This window comes from Theobroma cacao, chromosome 7 (assembly GCF_000208745.1).
Source record: "Theobroma cacao cultivar B97-61/B2 chromosome 7, Criollo_cocoa_genome_V2, whole genome shotgun sequence".
Classification (NCBI taxonomy): Eukaryota; Viridiplantae; Streptophyta; class Magnoliopsida; order Malvales; family Malvaceae; genus Theobroma; species Theobroma cacao.
The window spans coordinates 1540997-1555612 of NC_030856.1; the positions used below are offsets into that span (position 1 = coordinate 1540997).

Sequence of the window (14616 nt, forward strand, 5' to 3'; positions counted from 1 at the left end):
GTTGTCGTGTGCTCACATCATATGTTATGTAGACAGAAAATATCAATTTATGTCGACAGAAAATATCAATTGACTTCGAACCTAATGAATTTTTTAAGCCATAATTTGCCAAACTCGAGGTTTCATAAAATGTTTTTTCTGAAACAAGGTTGCCCACAAATTGAACTGGTTAATCTTGTAAAGAACCTTTCATAATCTCTCCACTAAAAAAGTCTAGATTCTATTGTACATACAAAGAAATCAATTTATACAACAATAAATAAGAAACAAAGAAGACAAAATCCTGCAATCGGATAGTAGCCATGAATACAAACCGAGTCCAACTCCTTCCCTCCCCCAAGGGCTGAGTATTCTTTCTCTTATCTAGTTACATACTGAATATCTGCATGTTCTTTAAGCCATTCAAGCACTTTTGCTCCCTCTAGTACGTCTTGTACCTATAAAATTTCAGAAAGAACATCAAGGTTATTGCTCCGAGTGACCTGGAAATGAACAGGTGATTTTGATTTTGTACACTAGGGTCATGGTCTGCAACTTTCACAATAAGAACAATGAAGCATGTTTTGGCCAACAACTAGATTCAAAATACACCCAGAACCGGTGGCAGTGTTCCAGACACTATAAAGATGGTGATAGCCACCATATTAGAATACTGACCTGTTCTCTCACACGATCCTCATCGTATTTTTGCTTGTGGCGTTTGAATTCAGCAATTGAATTCTGAACCTCTTTCACAAGCTCCTCTGACGAAAACTGCCGAGTAAACCAGTTTTAAGAACATAAAATTGCATAGAATAGAATTTCCAAGGCAGTCGTATGAATTGTGTCAGAAAGTTTGAAGGAAAGGTAAGAAGCATATACACTACCTGCAAATTTTCACGCTTAAATATATCTCCTACTGCTAGATTCTGCTTTATCAAGTTTATTATGTTCTCTCGCTGGTTCTCTAGATATTCATTCACCGCCTTTGGACTTGACAGAGAAGCCAACTGCTGTTCATTTAGCTTTACATTTGCCTGCAATGGTGAAACAATAAATTGAATTTGGTGTAGCCACGCATACGTACAAACACATGCAAAAACCCACATGAGCAGACTCAACACACGTGCGTTTGCACGTACTCACACACAAACAGATGCTTAATTTGTATGGATACTTGGTCATCAGAAACGGGTACTCCTTACCTGAATTTCTAGAAGTTTGGCTCCATAAAGCTGCCTACCTTGTTCCTCAAATAAGGATTGGGGAATATCAATTTCCACCATCTGATTGAACATCATAATGTTGAGTTAGTGTTTAGAAACAGCGAGAGAGAGAGAGAGAGAGAGAGAGAGACCTCATCGACAAAATGAAATGAAACTAATCTAGATATTGGTATTAATAACCTTGCAAAGCTGGTCTAGAATTGCATTATCTGTTGCTTGTTCTCTGGCAGCTTGCTCCACCTCACGGCACTTTTCCAATAAAGACTCCTTGACCTGCACATTCATGCAGCAGAAACTATTTGTGTGAATGTAAATGTTGGAATTAGAGTCACAAAAAAGGTAAGTTCATGTGTTGTGGTAACCTGTTTCAAGTCAGTGCATCCAGGCAGAAGCTTATCAGCAATAGAGTCGTTTAACTCAGGTAAATCTCTGTAGAATAGTTCTTTGCAATCAACCTACAAGAAAATTAAAAAAGAGAATAAAAAGAGAGTTTCATTATTCAGGAACTCACAGTAAAAGAAAAAGAAACTCACAGTAAATTGAGCATGAACACCGCGAAGATTTTCTTGTTGCCATGATTCAGGAAATACAAGTGGAAAGGACTTTGTTTCACCTCGTTTAATACCAATTATGGAATCAAGGAAACCAGGAAGTACTTTATCACCATCTTCTGTATCGAAATGATAACCTGCAAGAAGAAAGAAAGAGCTTCCAGCTAATAATTTGATCTCAATCTTTGTTGAGCTTCCAGTTTGACTTCAGCATTAGTTCATAGTGGCAAACCTTTGCTTTCTGCAGATGGAATCTTTTGAACATTAGACTCATCTTGATCAATAGTCGTTGCTGATATATCAAGGACCACAAGATCACCAATCTGAGAACATTTCAACCTTTTGCAAGTCATAAAACTCCTATAATGATTGGAAAAGACTCAAAAAAACCATCTCAGTATAACCTAAAGTAAGCTGGTGTTGAAGATTAAAGAGAGTACATTGATTACAAGGGAAGTTTAATTGAAAAGGCGAAATCTGTTAAGAAAGGAAGGAGAGTTTCTTAAACATGAATAACCTGTAGTCCTCTGTCAGTTACAATTCTCAGTGAACCTAAGGACTTGTGGCGGCGCTTTATTTCCCGCTCACAGGCTCTTTCGGCTTCTATGTCATTGTCTATTTCAACAACAATCTTCAGATTTTTGTACCCATTCTCAGTTTTCCATTTGACTTCCGGTGCCACATCTACAATGACATCATAACTGGAAAAAAGTTTTAAATCAATAACCATTCATATCCTTGCTAGTAGGGACTTATGCAACTTTATTTTATCAGTCTTTCCTCATCAAATGCCTCTCCCTCAAGTACACCATTACAGAAGACTCTGATATGAATTGTTGCAGGTGTTACTGTACAATAAAACCAACAATGGAGCACGCAAGTGAGATTTAAGGATGCAGTATTGATTAACCTCAGAGAACTAAGAGAAGAATAGCTTTTCTCCATATCAGAAAATTTTGTTATAATGCGAACTGAATCTCTCAAAGCTCTTCCAGTTACCTATAGAATAAGAGGAACCAAATATCGGCAAGGTGGTTATTAACATGAAATGGCCGAAAACGAACATAATATCTTGGGAACATTAACCAGATAGGAGCAAACATTAGGAAACATACCGAAGACATAGCATGAGGGAGGGTCCTTTTCAAAATAGATTCTACTGTGGCCTTCTGAACATTTTCTTCCCCAACATAATTTAGAAGAATACTCTCTGGGATCTTTCCTGGGCGAAATCCAGGTATCTAGTCACACAAAACATTTGAAGTATGAATCAGAACTTCTGTTCCACCAAGTCAAATATGTTATAAAAGAAATGAGTTTCAGCATTCAAATGAAGTTAACAAAGCAAATAGCTAGCACCAGAGCATCTCTAGCTACCAAAAAGTCATAGTCCTAAGTTGGAAATTTATCATCACTATAAAACTGTGAAGCATGAAATCTGAAAGCAACATAAAGAAAGTCTCAACAAAGAAGACTTTATCATGAACCAATGACCCTACAAAACTACAACACTGCCAAGAATTACCTTTACTTGCTTGCTGAACTCCTTTATGACCCTTCTGTAACAATGCTCACCTACTGCAGCTGGAACTTCTACACTCAACCTTACCTACATAAAATTCAACAAGATAAAGAAAACAAGCATTAATATCTCAGTCCAAATAAAAAAGAAACGGCATTAAGCAAAAACTTAAACGACCAATAAACAAAACCACCAAAATCTTACTCTCGAATTAGGCTCTTGAGTCTCGGTGACCTTTATATCAGCAGGAAGCTTCTCCGTTTCGACTCCGACAGCCGCTGAAGAAGCTGCTGAAGCCTTAGTAAGAGGTGAGTCTCGAGGAGACGAGACTGGCGGTTGAAGAAACTGAATTTGGCGGGACAAAGAAGAGAGCAGTTTGAGAGGACGATTCAAGGGTCCTTTTTGGATTTTGTTGCTGAATTGGAGAATTGGGTTTTTGTGATAAAGAGAAATGGTGCTTTTGGGAACGAAAAGATTGGTTTTTGGGTTTAAATTGAGGAGTTTTGGGGAGTTAACACAGAGCTCCATGGTTGGCTGGCTCTGTTGGAAAGCTTGAAGCTTTAGCTGTTGAAGATAGAGACTCCAACTTTCTAGCGTGATATTTTCAATGCAGTAAAACGGTGCGTTTCATTCTTCTTAAATATAAATTAAAATTTTGATTTTGATATTTTTAGTAAAATTTGAATGTTTATTTTAATATAAATATATAGTTTTTTAATATGAAAATTTTTTAAATATAAATTTATAATATAAAATTGTAAGAGCATTAATTAGTGAAAAATATATTTTATTTTAAGACATTTTAAAAAAATAAATAAAAATAGAGACAAAGAGAGTAATATTTTATTAAAAAAATTTATTTGATTTGATTTTTTGTTATCTAATTTAATTATATTTAACATTAAGAATTATACTATTATTATTATATTCTATCATTTATTTTATTGCAATAATTAGAGGAATTTTTTCTCTAATTAAAAAAATATATGTTTATGACAATAAATGTTTAACTTTTTTATTTGATTTAATTTTTATTATATTTAACAATTATATTATTATTATATTAGTATATTTTATTACATAATTAGAGGAAATTTTTTTAATTAATTTGCTTAACACCGCGCGCTTTGACTTCCATTACCGCCTTAATTCCACAAGTGTACGGAAAAACAAGAAAAACGACCGAACCAAAACCGACGCCGTTCTGTTTCCACAAGTTCAGTTCGTTCAATTCCGGTTCCTGTCCTATCTCCAGTCCTGTCCTGTCTGCCTTTCTTTAAATTACAGAACCGAACCAAACACTTCGAACCGTACCCAAACCTTCACTTTCCTACACCTGTTTCAAGTTTCAACTCTCCCTTACAGCTAGTAACCTGAGAAGTTAAGAGTAATCGCATGGACGGAGTGGGCTCCACGAGGCTGGGTCGGGCTTCGGCTCGGTACGGTTCGACGGCGGTGTTCAATGGTCCGGTGAGGAAGTGGAAGAAGAAGTGGGTCCACGTGTCGCCTTCATCTGCTGTGAAACACTCTCAATCCAACGGGAACAACAGCAACGGCAACAGTTCTTCCTCCGCCGGCGCCGGCGCCGGCGCCACTAGTATCGTGCTCTGCCGGTGGACTCCTCTCTCTTCAACTGATTTCGGGTCCTCCGTCACCGCGTCCGCCGTCGACGGTGAGGACGAGGAGCAGCCTCCCAAGCGCAAGTTTCGCTATACCCCAGTAAGTGTATAAATATACACGTATGTTTGTTATGCGTATAAAGTAGTTGACGTACATGTACATGTATAAAGGTAGTGTCACTCGTTTGTTTTGGGTGGTTTTATCTAGGGTTTTTGCTCAAAAAGAATGGGCTTTTTCCCTTTTAATTATTGCATTAATTCTTATATTTTGCTTGAATAATTGGACTTTATGATTCTACGAAGTAGTGTTATGGCTGCTTATGTTAAGAGAATAGTGATGATGAAAATGGCTGTGGATTGCCATTTTTGCAGGTTGCTGTGTTAGAGGAAGAGCGTAAAAGGGCGGCTGCGAAACAGGTTGAAGATGAAGCTAAGACAGATGAGAATGAGACCAACCAGTCCCCGGATTGGCTATCATCCAAGACCAATCACGAGCTGAACATGAATAAAGATTTGAAGAAGGGATCTCAGGTAAACAATGTTAATCCTGTTTTAATTATCTTAATTTCATGTGGAAATTTGAAAATCTAAGTGCAATAGGACCTCTTGAAAGGGAAATACAAATAAAAAAGGATAGTTGAAAATGGTCAGTCTTGGTTTTCGAAAAACATTGTTAAACTGTTAGAAACTCAAGTGTTTCATGCCTTCAAGCTCCACCGGTTGGTATGGTTTAAGCATAGGTTGGGTTGGGTTTTTGGATGATGTTTACTTGTTTATAAGCTTGCTCCACAAACTTGTGTGTGAGGAGGTAGTTGTGTTTTATTTCGGGTCGGTGAGGTTGAAATTCTGAATGCAAAGCATGAAATGGTTAAGATGTAGCAGGATACAAGCCTTTTCAAGTAGTAATGCTTTTTATTCATTGCAACCAGACCATTATCGTAGCATCATTCAGTTTATGTGGTTGTAATACTAAGCTCTAATGTTGGTCCATCCTATATAGAGCTGACTCACAGCCTTATAGTGCCATTAATATGAGCCTGCTTTGGTCCTATATTGTATTAATGTATTAAAAGTGTTGGGACAGAACAGGTTTACTAGGGTAAAGCATAAACTATTGGTACTAGGATCAAGTTGATATCCCTAGTGTTAATCTCTTTAACTTGCATTGTTTTCAAAAAATATGGATGACATCTTCCTCAAAGTTGAAAATGAAAACATTTGATTTCCTCGCAAGACTGAATAAAGCAGAGATCTTTCTGTTTTGTAGGATTCAAGCATGGGCAATTTGGACTTGGGTTTGTGTTTGAAAGGCCATGATGACAGGCGTGTTTCCGTTGGTGAGAAGGAAGGTCAGGAGAAGGCAGCAAGCTCTGCTGGATTTTGGACAATGGGTTGACATGTAATTAGTTCAAAGGCAAACAAGATTTCACAGATTTGGTCACTCCATAGCAATGCATCTTATGTATTATATACCTATATATGCTTGGTCATGGAATTAGTTCATGATGTATAGTTTGACCGCTAAGCCTTGGTGGTAGTCTGCACCTTATCAAAAGCTTGAGCTTATACTGCCTATATTTCCTTGTTCCTTTGTCATTAGCAGGTATTATACATAGAACCCTTAGATTGATATATCTCCTTTCATAGTGTAGATTATGCTTTAAGAAGGCAAGGTGATCAATGAGAACTACTTTGTTTGCTCTGTTTGCATGGTAGCATTATATCATACCCTTGGGATGAACAGGATTATCATAACTGGTTTCCATGGACAAGGCCAGATCAACATTTACAGATCTTGGATGAAAAGTTAGGGGAAATGATTTGCTTACTCTTCTAAGTACATGAGTTACCATCCATCCTCAAATAGCATTAAGCGAACACCTCCAAAACCATTGGGTAGGGTTTACCTGATGATCTCATCATTGAAATTTGGGCAATTGCAGGGCCAGCTATATAGATAGATTGGTTAGCCAGATTTCATGTATAAGAACTCAGGACTGACCATCAACATAGCAACACTACACATACTATGTCACAACTAAAACCATAAATAACTTAGCCCGCATGTGAGAGAGAGATAAAATGCTGCCACAACTCAACATGATGCATTCCAATTTCTGCATACTCATCCAAAGACCGTACCAAAAGCCATCTAGAAGGCATTTTTTTATGAAAAATAGTGAAACAAGAAATAGGTGGAACAAAAAGGGTTTTCAAAAACTACTCTTCACATGAAACTTCACATGTATATAATTTTTATCACAGGCAAAAGTTTTGAAGATTTGCCACAGCAAATCTACCTAGCCTATGTCATCAAGCCTCGGAGCCTTTGTCACTTGTGTTATTCTCAGCTGCATCGTTGCCCAGTTCCTGAGTAACGCCGACCTCAGCTGGTCTAATAACTCGATCATAGAGCATGTATCCTGCCTGTATAAAGAAGAGAAACAAACAATTTCTTAGGAACTTACTAAACTAAGAACACTTGAGCTGTCTGAGCAGCAATTCGTTACCGAGACTCTTTGTACTTCAATAAAGACGAGGAAAATTGAACTGGTAATTGAACTTAATTCATGTGCTTGGTTACCAATATTACGTCAACAAAACTTGAATAAACTTTCAGACAATCAAAAAATGGAACAGTTTCAATAAAAAATGGATTACAAAATAATACCTTCAAAACATGAGCAACTGTGCCAGGAGGCTTAGAATTATCTGGTACTTGGAATACTGCATTGTGCCTGTGTGGATCAAATGGTTCATTTGTAGGATCAAATTTTTCCACTCCAAACTTTCTAAATACCTGAAGTAAAAACAATTACAACTGGTTAGTAGCAAATTTGATATGTTATAGAACAAATGTAGAGGCCAAATGTTGCCAGAGTGACAGAAGAGACTACTAACTTCCAAAATTAACTAAGCACATGACTTTTTAAAACATTTTTCCGGATGAAGTGCAATAATTGAAGTGAGTTAGTTTCGCCAATTTTACCCCTTTATCAAAGAACCAATGGTGGAAATCAAACCTACAGCATCAATTATATGAACTCTAACAACTCAGTTTCATGAGAACTCCCAATACCATAGGAAGCTGTGAAACTAACAACAGGCTTCTGGTAAAGTAATGAAAAATTTACCTCTCCAAGCTGTTTCTCAGTCATTTCAACTCCTTCTAGGAGTGTCTTTAGGAGTGGTACAGCTCCAACAGTGTCTTTGGATTCGTCAATCTTAGAGAAACTGCCTTTAACATGCGTAGAAGCCCTTCCTAAATTGTCTGCCACATCTAGAAGGCCCTTCGCAAAATTCTGCAGCACATTGACAAGTAATTAGTATCACTTTCCAAGATTCCAAATACAACAAAAATCAAGTTGTCATTGAGTCATCAACAATACCTGTATGGCAAATTTTTTTGAGTTCTCTGCTTCACGTCTTGTTCTGGCCATAACATTCTCCATTTCCGCAAGAGTGCGAACAACTTTGTCCTGCATTTGTTCAATCTCCTTTTGCTTTGCCTTCAAGAGTTCTTCTTTCTCCTCCACAATTTTTACCATATCAGCCATTGACAAGTCACCATCACTCTCAGAATCTGAATCAGAAAATGCAGTTCGTTTAGTGGCTCTTCTCCTTCTTTTATTAGATTGAGGCATTGTATTTTGGGATTCTGAGTTAAAACCTGATTCTTTTGCTTGATCAGCAACTTCAGCCTCTCCAGGATTCATATCCCCACTTGGTTTTGCAGGCTCTTGACCATTATTTTCAACAGCACTCCCATGTTCCTTATCTGAGGGCTCAGGGGAGGCAGACGAAGAGATCCCGAATCGTTGGAATGCAGAAAAATTGAGGCTTGAATGATGCAACAGAGACACATCACTTGTAACCAACTGCACAGAGAAAGCTAATGCAACTTAAAATATTGCACCCAACCTCAAAGAAAATGCACTAAAATGAAACTTTTTATCAAAATGCAGGGAATTGGTTATGCTTTGAAGGAACCAAAACACAGGTTTAAGATCCTATATCATCACTCAATAACTGAAATAAAAGAGAGCTTAAAACCCAACAAGACCCTCATCAAAATGAACATGGAAAAATGAGGTTTCAGCTTCTAAATCTTTAATGTAACATCTAAAGACTATAAAAGGAACCTACTTCCAACAAAATCTAAGCCCTTTCCCTTTCAAACAAAGCCCCAAGGATTTCAGCATGATAAAACAAAAAATATACAATAAAAATTGAAATAAAGAGAGCCCCAGATAGCAGAAGTCATCAAATTGAGCTAATTTAAGCAAAGCCCTTAAACCCTAGCAAAACCCTACTCATAATCAACCACAAAAAAATCAAGGATTTATTTATTTATTTATTTGCTTATTCATTGCAATTTTCAGTACCTTATTCGGAGATTCATAAACAAGAGAATGAAACTGATTGGAAAGGCTTGGCTTTTGAAGCTTCTTCGGAGCAGAGACAAGCAAGGAGCGTGCCCCCACGCTCCTCGAGACGCGTGACAAAGCCCTGGACATCAACATCTCTAGGAAGAAGAAAGGTTTAGGGTTTTAGAGGGACGAAATTGGAAATAAAAAAAGTTAATGGGGGGGATTTCTTGAGAGAGAGAAATGGGAAACCGGGGGAGAAAATTTAGAGGGAAAGGACCTGCTTGGAGAGAAAGGAAGTTGATTTCATTTCATTTGTTGACTAAACTATCCTCTTTTAGTATCGTATAAAACGACTTCGTTTTGAAAGGTGGAACGGTAAATTCGGACATTCCTTGAGGGTGTTTTTGTCTTGTTGATTGACGTTCTGGCTTTGATTTTTAAGAAGCGTCTAGAAGGTTTCTCGTCCGCCGGCATTTAAATCTGTGGTCGGGGTACGTGCTAGGCCAAAACGACAGCGTTTAATAAATGGGCTTCGACACTTTTCATGAACTATTGGGTTGGATTTTGAAATCCGAACTTAACTTATTATAAAAATTTCAATTCAAAAAATAAGTTCGATTGGACGAGATTAAAAATTATTTTTATATTTTTTAATCTTCATACGTGTCTCTAATTCCCACTATGTTTTCAAAATACACTTATTTCTTTCAAGATATGTATTATAAGTGGATCCCACTTAGATTGATATCGTAGTTATATAAAAAATTTAAAAAATTTTGTAATGAATTGAATTCGTAACTTATCGGATGCAAAGTTGATTTGAAATATCATTTCAATAAGAAAAACTCATGATTTCAAATTTAAATTCTATTTATATCTTTTTTTCTTAATTAATTAAGTTGAGATTGAGCAAATGCAAATATAATGAATCTCAATTCGACCTAATTTGATTCATAAACACTTTTATGTAGTGAAAGATATATTTTTACTTAATTTAAATGTTCGATTTAGGATATAATATTTATCAAATTTTTCATTACATCTTAATTTTACACATCCGATCATTTGACTTGATGGTAGCTGCATGTATCTTCATACCCGAAATGCCGATTTCGGGTTTTTTCTCCAAAATTAAAAAAAAAAAGAAAAAAAAAGTAACTGTCTTGCTTGTTCTACAAGTTAATGTGAATAATATACACAAATTGCAGCATGTATGCTTAGACTAAACTACAAAAATGGTGATTAGCAGAAACAAATGATTCTCTGTTTTGCAAAGAGGAATGTCTAATATGTATCAAATGATTCAAAGATATACAAAATGATAAAGCTATATCTGCCAAAATCATGGTGATTGCCTGCAATTTTTGGTTACTGTCAATCATTCTTTGGCCATTGCTGCTACCTCTCCCTCAGAAAAGTAATCCTTCCTGTACAAAATCAACAGGTGGTGATAACCATGGAGAACCCAAATTTTTTTCTTTACTTTTCGTGCACGAAGAAGGTGAAAGATTCTAGGATATGGAGATTACTTATTCTTGCGTGAGAGTTGATACAAGCCAGTTCCAGACAATGCAATATTGACAGAGAAAAGGTTCCAGTTCTTCTGCAAATTTGCAGGCATTTGCCAAGGTTAAACAGGGCTAGAAGCAAACCTTACTGAGATGATAAATCAGGTCTAGCATTGAATTATAGTAAATGAAATGCTTCATATGTTTTTATCTTGAATATGGTCAATGATGATCTGTTTTTCCATTTGCATCACTGATCTTCTACTTTGCCTCGGGGTCCATAGCTTCACATAGTGTATGAAACCAAAGGCTATATATCATCCTGTTAGTGAATTTAAGCTAACATGGTATGAGAGCAACGAGTCAAGCCGGCATTGATCTGTTTGTTGCAGGTATTAGCTCTAGAATTTCTTCAGTTGTCTGAGTAGCAGATACCATCAAACAAACTATTAACTGATTTAATGAGCCATTTTGCAGTTTTTCAATGTCTGAACTAGTTCATACTTACACATGCATGGCTTAATCTTAAATGCACTAACACATCCAACGAACATATGCTAGCAGGAAAAACAGAATGGCTATCATAGTCTCTAGCTACATGTCTATTAACTGCAGTGCAAATACCCTGAGATCCTTTCTGATATGGATTTGTGGAACACGAGATGAAGTTGACAGTACATGGTAAGTTTAATCTCTCACGTCAACATGTCAACTTAGTTTAGTGAATCTTGCAAATCAAATTGTCAACATCAAGAACATGGGAAAGAGGGGGTAGGTTGAGGGGGTGGAATCTGCTGTTCATTTGAAAATCAAGTTTCTTCTTGTAAAGAGGAAGGTATTTGCAGCTGGTATGACATACCGGGTTAATCACTGTGCTATACCGTGACCAAACTAGTCCGGTGCAGGTAGCAGCTGTAGTATAACGATCAAAAGGTAAAGATTATGCCTTGTAACAGATAAACTGACAGTTCTAAAGTTGATAAGTAAAACCTGGTTAGGGGCACACCTATTTGCTGGGGATAAGAGATCTTCTCTGGTGGCTTTGCGAAGTCAGCAACATTGGCTATGCTGACACGCCATTTAAAAGTTGGGGCCCAAAAATGAACTGCGATGGGTGTTATATGCTCTTTAAATTGAATGATAACAGGATATTGAATCTGAGAAAATGGTGCTGAATTTTAAGGTATAAATCATCGAAACATCTTAAACAAGACAGATACCAGAAAGCATCCAGGACTTGCAACAATGCAGTATTACATGACACTGATTTTGTATGCCAACTGCTAACCTGATTAATGCTACTGGTTTCAGTTAGGCTTGGAACTGCAACAAAATGCCGGTAGCGAGACTTATAGCCAACTAAATCAGATGGATGAAGTTAGTCAAATTTGTTTCAGGCTAATGTATGTTTGCCTTATAACTTTTGTGTTCACCAAAAGCAATCAAGATTGCCAGGAATTTTAAGGTATCGATCATCCTAACACCTAACCAAGACAGGAACAGAAAGCATCCAAGGCTTGCAACAATGCAGTATTACATGACACTGGTTTTGTATGCCAACTGCTAACCTGATTAATCCTGCTGGCCTCAGTTAGACATGGAACTGCAACAAAAAGCTGGTAGCTAAAAGAACAGTAACTAACAAGGCTTATAGCCAACTAAATCAGATGCAGATAGCTAGACGAATTCGTTTCAGGCTGATGCATGTTAGTATTGTAACTTTCTGTGTTCACCAACAGCAATCAAGATTGTCTGGAAGGTCGATAAAGAATTGGTAATAATAAAAAAGACAGTGAAGTTGATGAATTGCATTCAATCCACAATGATGATAATCATTTTCAATACCTTAATGCATAGGTAACAAAATTAGCTGATAAATAACAGTATATTTCACAATCTGATGCAATGATCTTAAATCAAATTCAATACCCCCATATTCCAATTTTCATTCACCTGCTAGAGGAATAAAAATAGGCAAAACCCTTTGAAGCAAGCCACCCTAAGATAGCTAAAAAAGAACGGTCATGTACAAATGGTTGAAGACTCAAATCTGATTGAAAATTCACAGGCTTAGACAAACACAAGAAGAATGGATAAAAGAAGTCTGATCCAATCAAAAGGAAAACAGAAATGGGAAACAGAACAAACTGGTTTTGGGACCAGCAGGGTGGTTCCAGAATGCTTGGAGCTTTTGATGATGCAATAGAGATTCTGCCTTGATGAGCTCTTTGTGACAGAAACAAGAAGATACACAAGTTCAGAACAGAATAACAGAATCCTCGGACTGGTACCTGGGACCCAGGAAACTGACACCAATGTGTGCCAAAGCTTGGACCATGTAATTCATTCTAGGGTCTAGACCATCATGGAATAAGGTGACAATTGATTTCATGCATAATCAATCTTTTCCCATGCTGTCGATGACAAACCCATTGGGGGCAGAAAATCTGAACTGGAACCCATATCCATTCCATTGCTAGGACCATTGGTCCACTGGGCTAGCCCAGAGACATGGTTCAGGAATCCAATTTAAGGTGGTCCTAGACTCCTCTATAGTGACAACCTTCTTGTGAGCAATGTTTGAATTTAAGTTCCAAATTGCTTTAATGCCATGGCCACCGCCATGATCGGCATTTAAAGAATTTGAGGGTCCATTTATGAGATTGCAATATTTTTCTTTGTCTATGGCTATCAATGCAGTTGAAGGTACGGCCATTACCATTTATTACATTTGAACAAACTTTTAAATATTGATTTAAAATTAAATAAATTTTTAATCTTAATGAAAATTTAATTATCATTAAATAAATATTAATTGTTTTTTTTCATTTATGTGACATGTGATTTAATAAACTAACGTGATAAAAGAAATTTAATGTAATTTGGTCATGTCAACTGTCACACGATCATATAAATTTGGTAGGTCATAAATCACTTAGGTAAAAAAAGTCCATTGATATTGAATTTAACAATGATTAAATTTCTGTTAAGGGTAAGGACTTGCAGGATCGAAAAAAACAATAAAAATCAGAACTGAAAGGTATGTACACATTGAACTGGTGAGTCACATTTGACTCGTGACACAAGATTTAGCTCCATGCTAAGAAAGTTAGCATGGAAACCAATGCTAGGCTACACACAAAGAAGAAGAAAAAAGGAAGTTTGGATGGTTTCTTCCAGGCGTTACAACTGCATGGATTCTCTCCCTAAAAAGGCAAAAAGCAATTTGGCTCCTTCAAAGTTTTTCATCACCACCATCCACATCACAATGGCTTCAAACAGTGGGCTCAACTGCTGGATTTGGATGGTCCTGGTGAAAGTTTCTTGCCTTGTTTTTCCTTAACTTTTACTTTAACCAATGGGTTATTGCAAGGGGAAATGGGTTTGGTTTTATCAAACCTGCTTCATTCAATTGACATAGCAAAAGATTGTTACAGAAGAAATTTCAAGAAAATTTAGCAGGAACCCATAGCTTTACCTGCATTGGGTTTCCTGTGTTTTAATGGCAAAAATTCTGTCTTCTAACCAGAAAGCCAAAAAATTAAATGTGCAAAAGGAATTTGCAAGCTTTCAATGCATGGCCATTTTAAACCAAGCAATTGCTTCTAGACATCATAAAGAACAAACAGATGATTTCCCTTTTTATCAATTGCCAACTGCCAAGGATAGGTCATTGCTTCTTCAAGAAATATTTTATTTTCTCCCATCATTATTATGGATATAAATAACATGACAAAATGGGGCTTGATCCTAGCCAATGACAGACCATGGCCAGAACATTGTTGAGTGCCATGACCATTGGCTTAAATACAATTCTCATCTCACCAACTTGGAGAGCAAT

General features: G+C 36.8%; 4 protein-coding genes across 5 annotated transcripts; 1 reads left to right on the plus strand and 3 right to left on the minus strand.

Moving 5' to 3' along the window:
• On the minus strand, positions 150–3861 carry LOC18593423 (trigger factor-like protein TIG, Chloroplastic). The gene is made up of 13 exons (XM_007020640.2): positions 3483–3861; positions 3282–3365; positions 2872–2997; positions 2667–2755; positions 2274–2457; positions 1989–2079; positions 1739–1893; positions 1568–1660; positions 1386–1478; positions 1185–1265; positions 867–1016; positions 658–753; positions 150–437 (listed from the first exon to the last, which is right to left on the minus strand). Exons 1-13 carry the CDS (start codon positions 3804–3806, stop codon positions 360–362), a joined length of 1644 nt encoding a protein of 547 aa, XP_007020702.2. The 5' UTR covers positions 3807–3861; the 3' UTR covers positions 150–359.
• Positions 4464–6612, plus strand: LOC18593424. The gene is made up of 3 exons (XM_007020641.2): positions 4464–4997; positions 5270–5428; positions 6165–6612. Exons 1-3 carry the CDS (start codon positions 4674–4676, stop codon positions 6291–6293), a joined length of 612 nt encoding a protein of 203 aa, XP_007020703.2. The 5' UTR covers positions 4464–4673; the 3' UTR covers positions 6294–6612.
• Positions 6970–9572, minus strand: LOC18593425 (protein GrpE). Of its 2 annotated transcripts, XM_007020643.2 has the most exons (6): positions 9283–9572; positions 8568–8775; positions 8287–8480; positions 8032–8199; positions 7569–7697; positions 6970–7324 (listed from the first exon to the last, which is right to left on the minus strand). In XM_007020643.2, exons 1-6 carry the CDS (start codon positions 9418–9420, stop codon positions 7211–7213), a joined length of 951 nt encoding a protein of 316 aa, XP_007020705.2. In that variant the 5' UTR covers positions 9421–9572; the 3' UTR covers positions 6970–7210. The 2 variants fall into 2 exon arrangements, with proteins under 2 accessions (XP_007020705.2, XP_007020704.2); XM_007020642.2 differs by having other exon boundaries at positions 8287–8775.
• On the minus strand, positions 10604–13497 carry LOC18593426 (mitochondrial pyruvate carrier 4). The gene is made up of 6 exons (XM_018124163.1): positions 13259–13497; positions 12924–13015; positions 11782–11880; positions 11635–11687; positions 10797–10870; positions 10604–10694 (listed from the first exon to the last, which is right to left on the minus strand). Exons 1-6 carry the CDS (start codon positions 13495–13497, stop codon positions 10646–10648), a joined length of 606 nt encoding a protein of 201 aa, XP_017979652.1. The 3' UTR covers positions 10604–10645.

Excerpts from the sequence above, each read along its gene's own strand:
- LOC18593426 (XM_018124163.1), bottom strand. The coding sequence starts at position 13,497 with ATGGTAATGGCCGTACCTTCAACTGCATTGATAGCCATAGACAAAGAA. Across the intron at positions 11,881-12,923 it reads CCCTGCTGGTCCCAAAACCA|TTCATTTTTGGGCCCCAACT; the intron begins GTTTGTTCTGTT and ends CACCCATCGCAG. Across the intron at positions 10,871-11,634 it reads ATAGCACAGTGATTAACCCG|AAGAACTGGAACCTTTTCTC; the intron begins GTATGTCATACC and ends GCAAATTTGCAG.
- LOC18593425 (XM_007020642.2), bottom strand. The coding sequence starts at position 9,420 with ATGTTGATGTCCAGGGCTTTGTCACGCGTCTCGAGGAGCGTGGGGGCA. Across the intron at positions 8,200-8,286 it reads CAAAAAAATTTGCCATACAG|AATTTTGCGAAGGGCCTTCT; the intron begins GTATTGTTGATG and ends AATGTGCTGCAG. Across the intron at positions 7,698-8,031 it reads CTGAGAAACAGCTTGGAGAG|GTATTTAGAAAGTTTGGAGT; the intron begins GTAAATTTTTCA and ends TTTTTACTTCAG.
- LOC18593424 (XM_007020641.2), top strand. The coding sequence starts at position 4,674 with ATGGACGGAGTGGGCTCCACGAGGCTGGGTCGGGCTTCGGCTCGGTAC. Across the intron at positions 4,998-5,269 it reads GCAAGTTTCGCTATACCCCA|GTTGCTGTGTTAGAGGAAGA; the intron begins GTAAGTGTATAA and ends CCATTTTTGCAG. Across the intron at positions 5,429-6,164 it reads ATTTGAAGAAGGGATCTCAG|GATTCAAGCATGGGCAATTT; the intron begins GTAAACAATGTT and ends TCTGTTTTGTAG.
- LOC18593423 (XM_007020640.2), bottom strand. The coding sequence starts at position 3,806 with ATGGAGCTCTGTGTTAACTCCCCAAAACTCCTCAATTTAAACCCAAAA. Across the intron at positions 2,458-2,666 it reads TCTTCTCTTAGTTCTCTGAG|TTATGATGTCATTGTAGATG; the intron begins GTTAATCAATAC and ends ACTTTTTTCCAG. Across the intron at positions 1,266-1,385 it reads TTCTAGACCAGCTTTGCAAG|ATGGTGGAAATTGATATTCC; the intron begins GTTATTAATACC and ends ATGTTCAATCAG.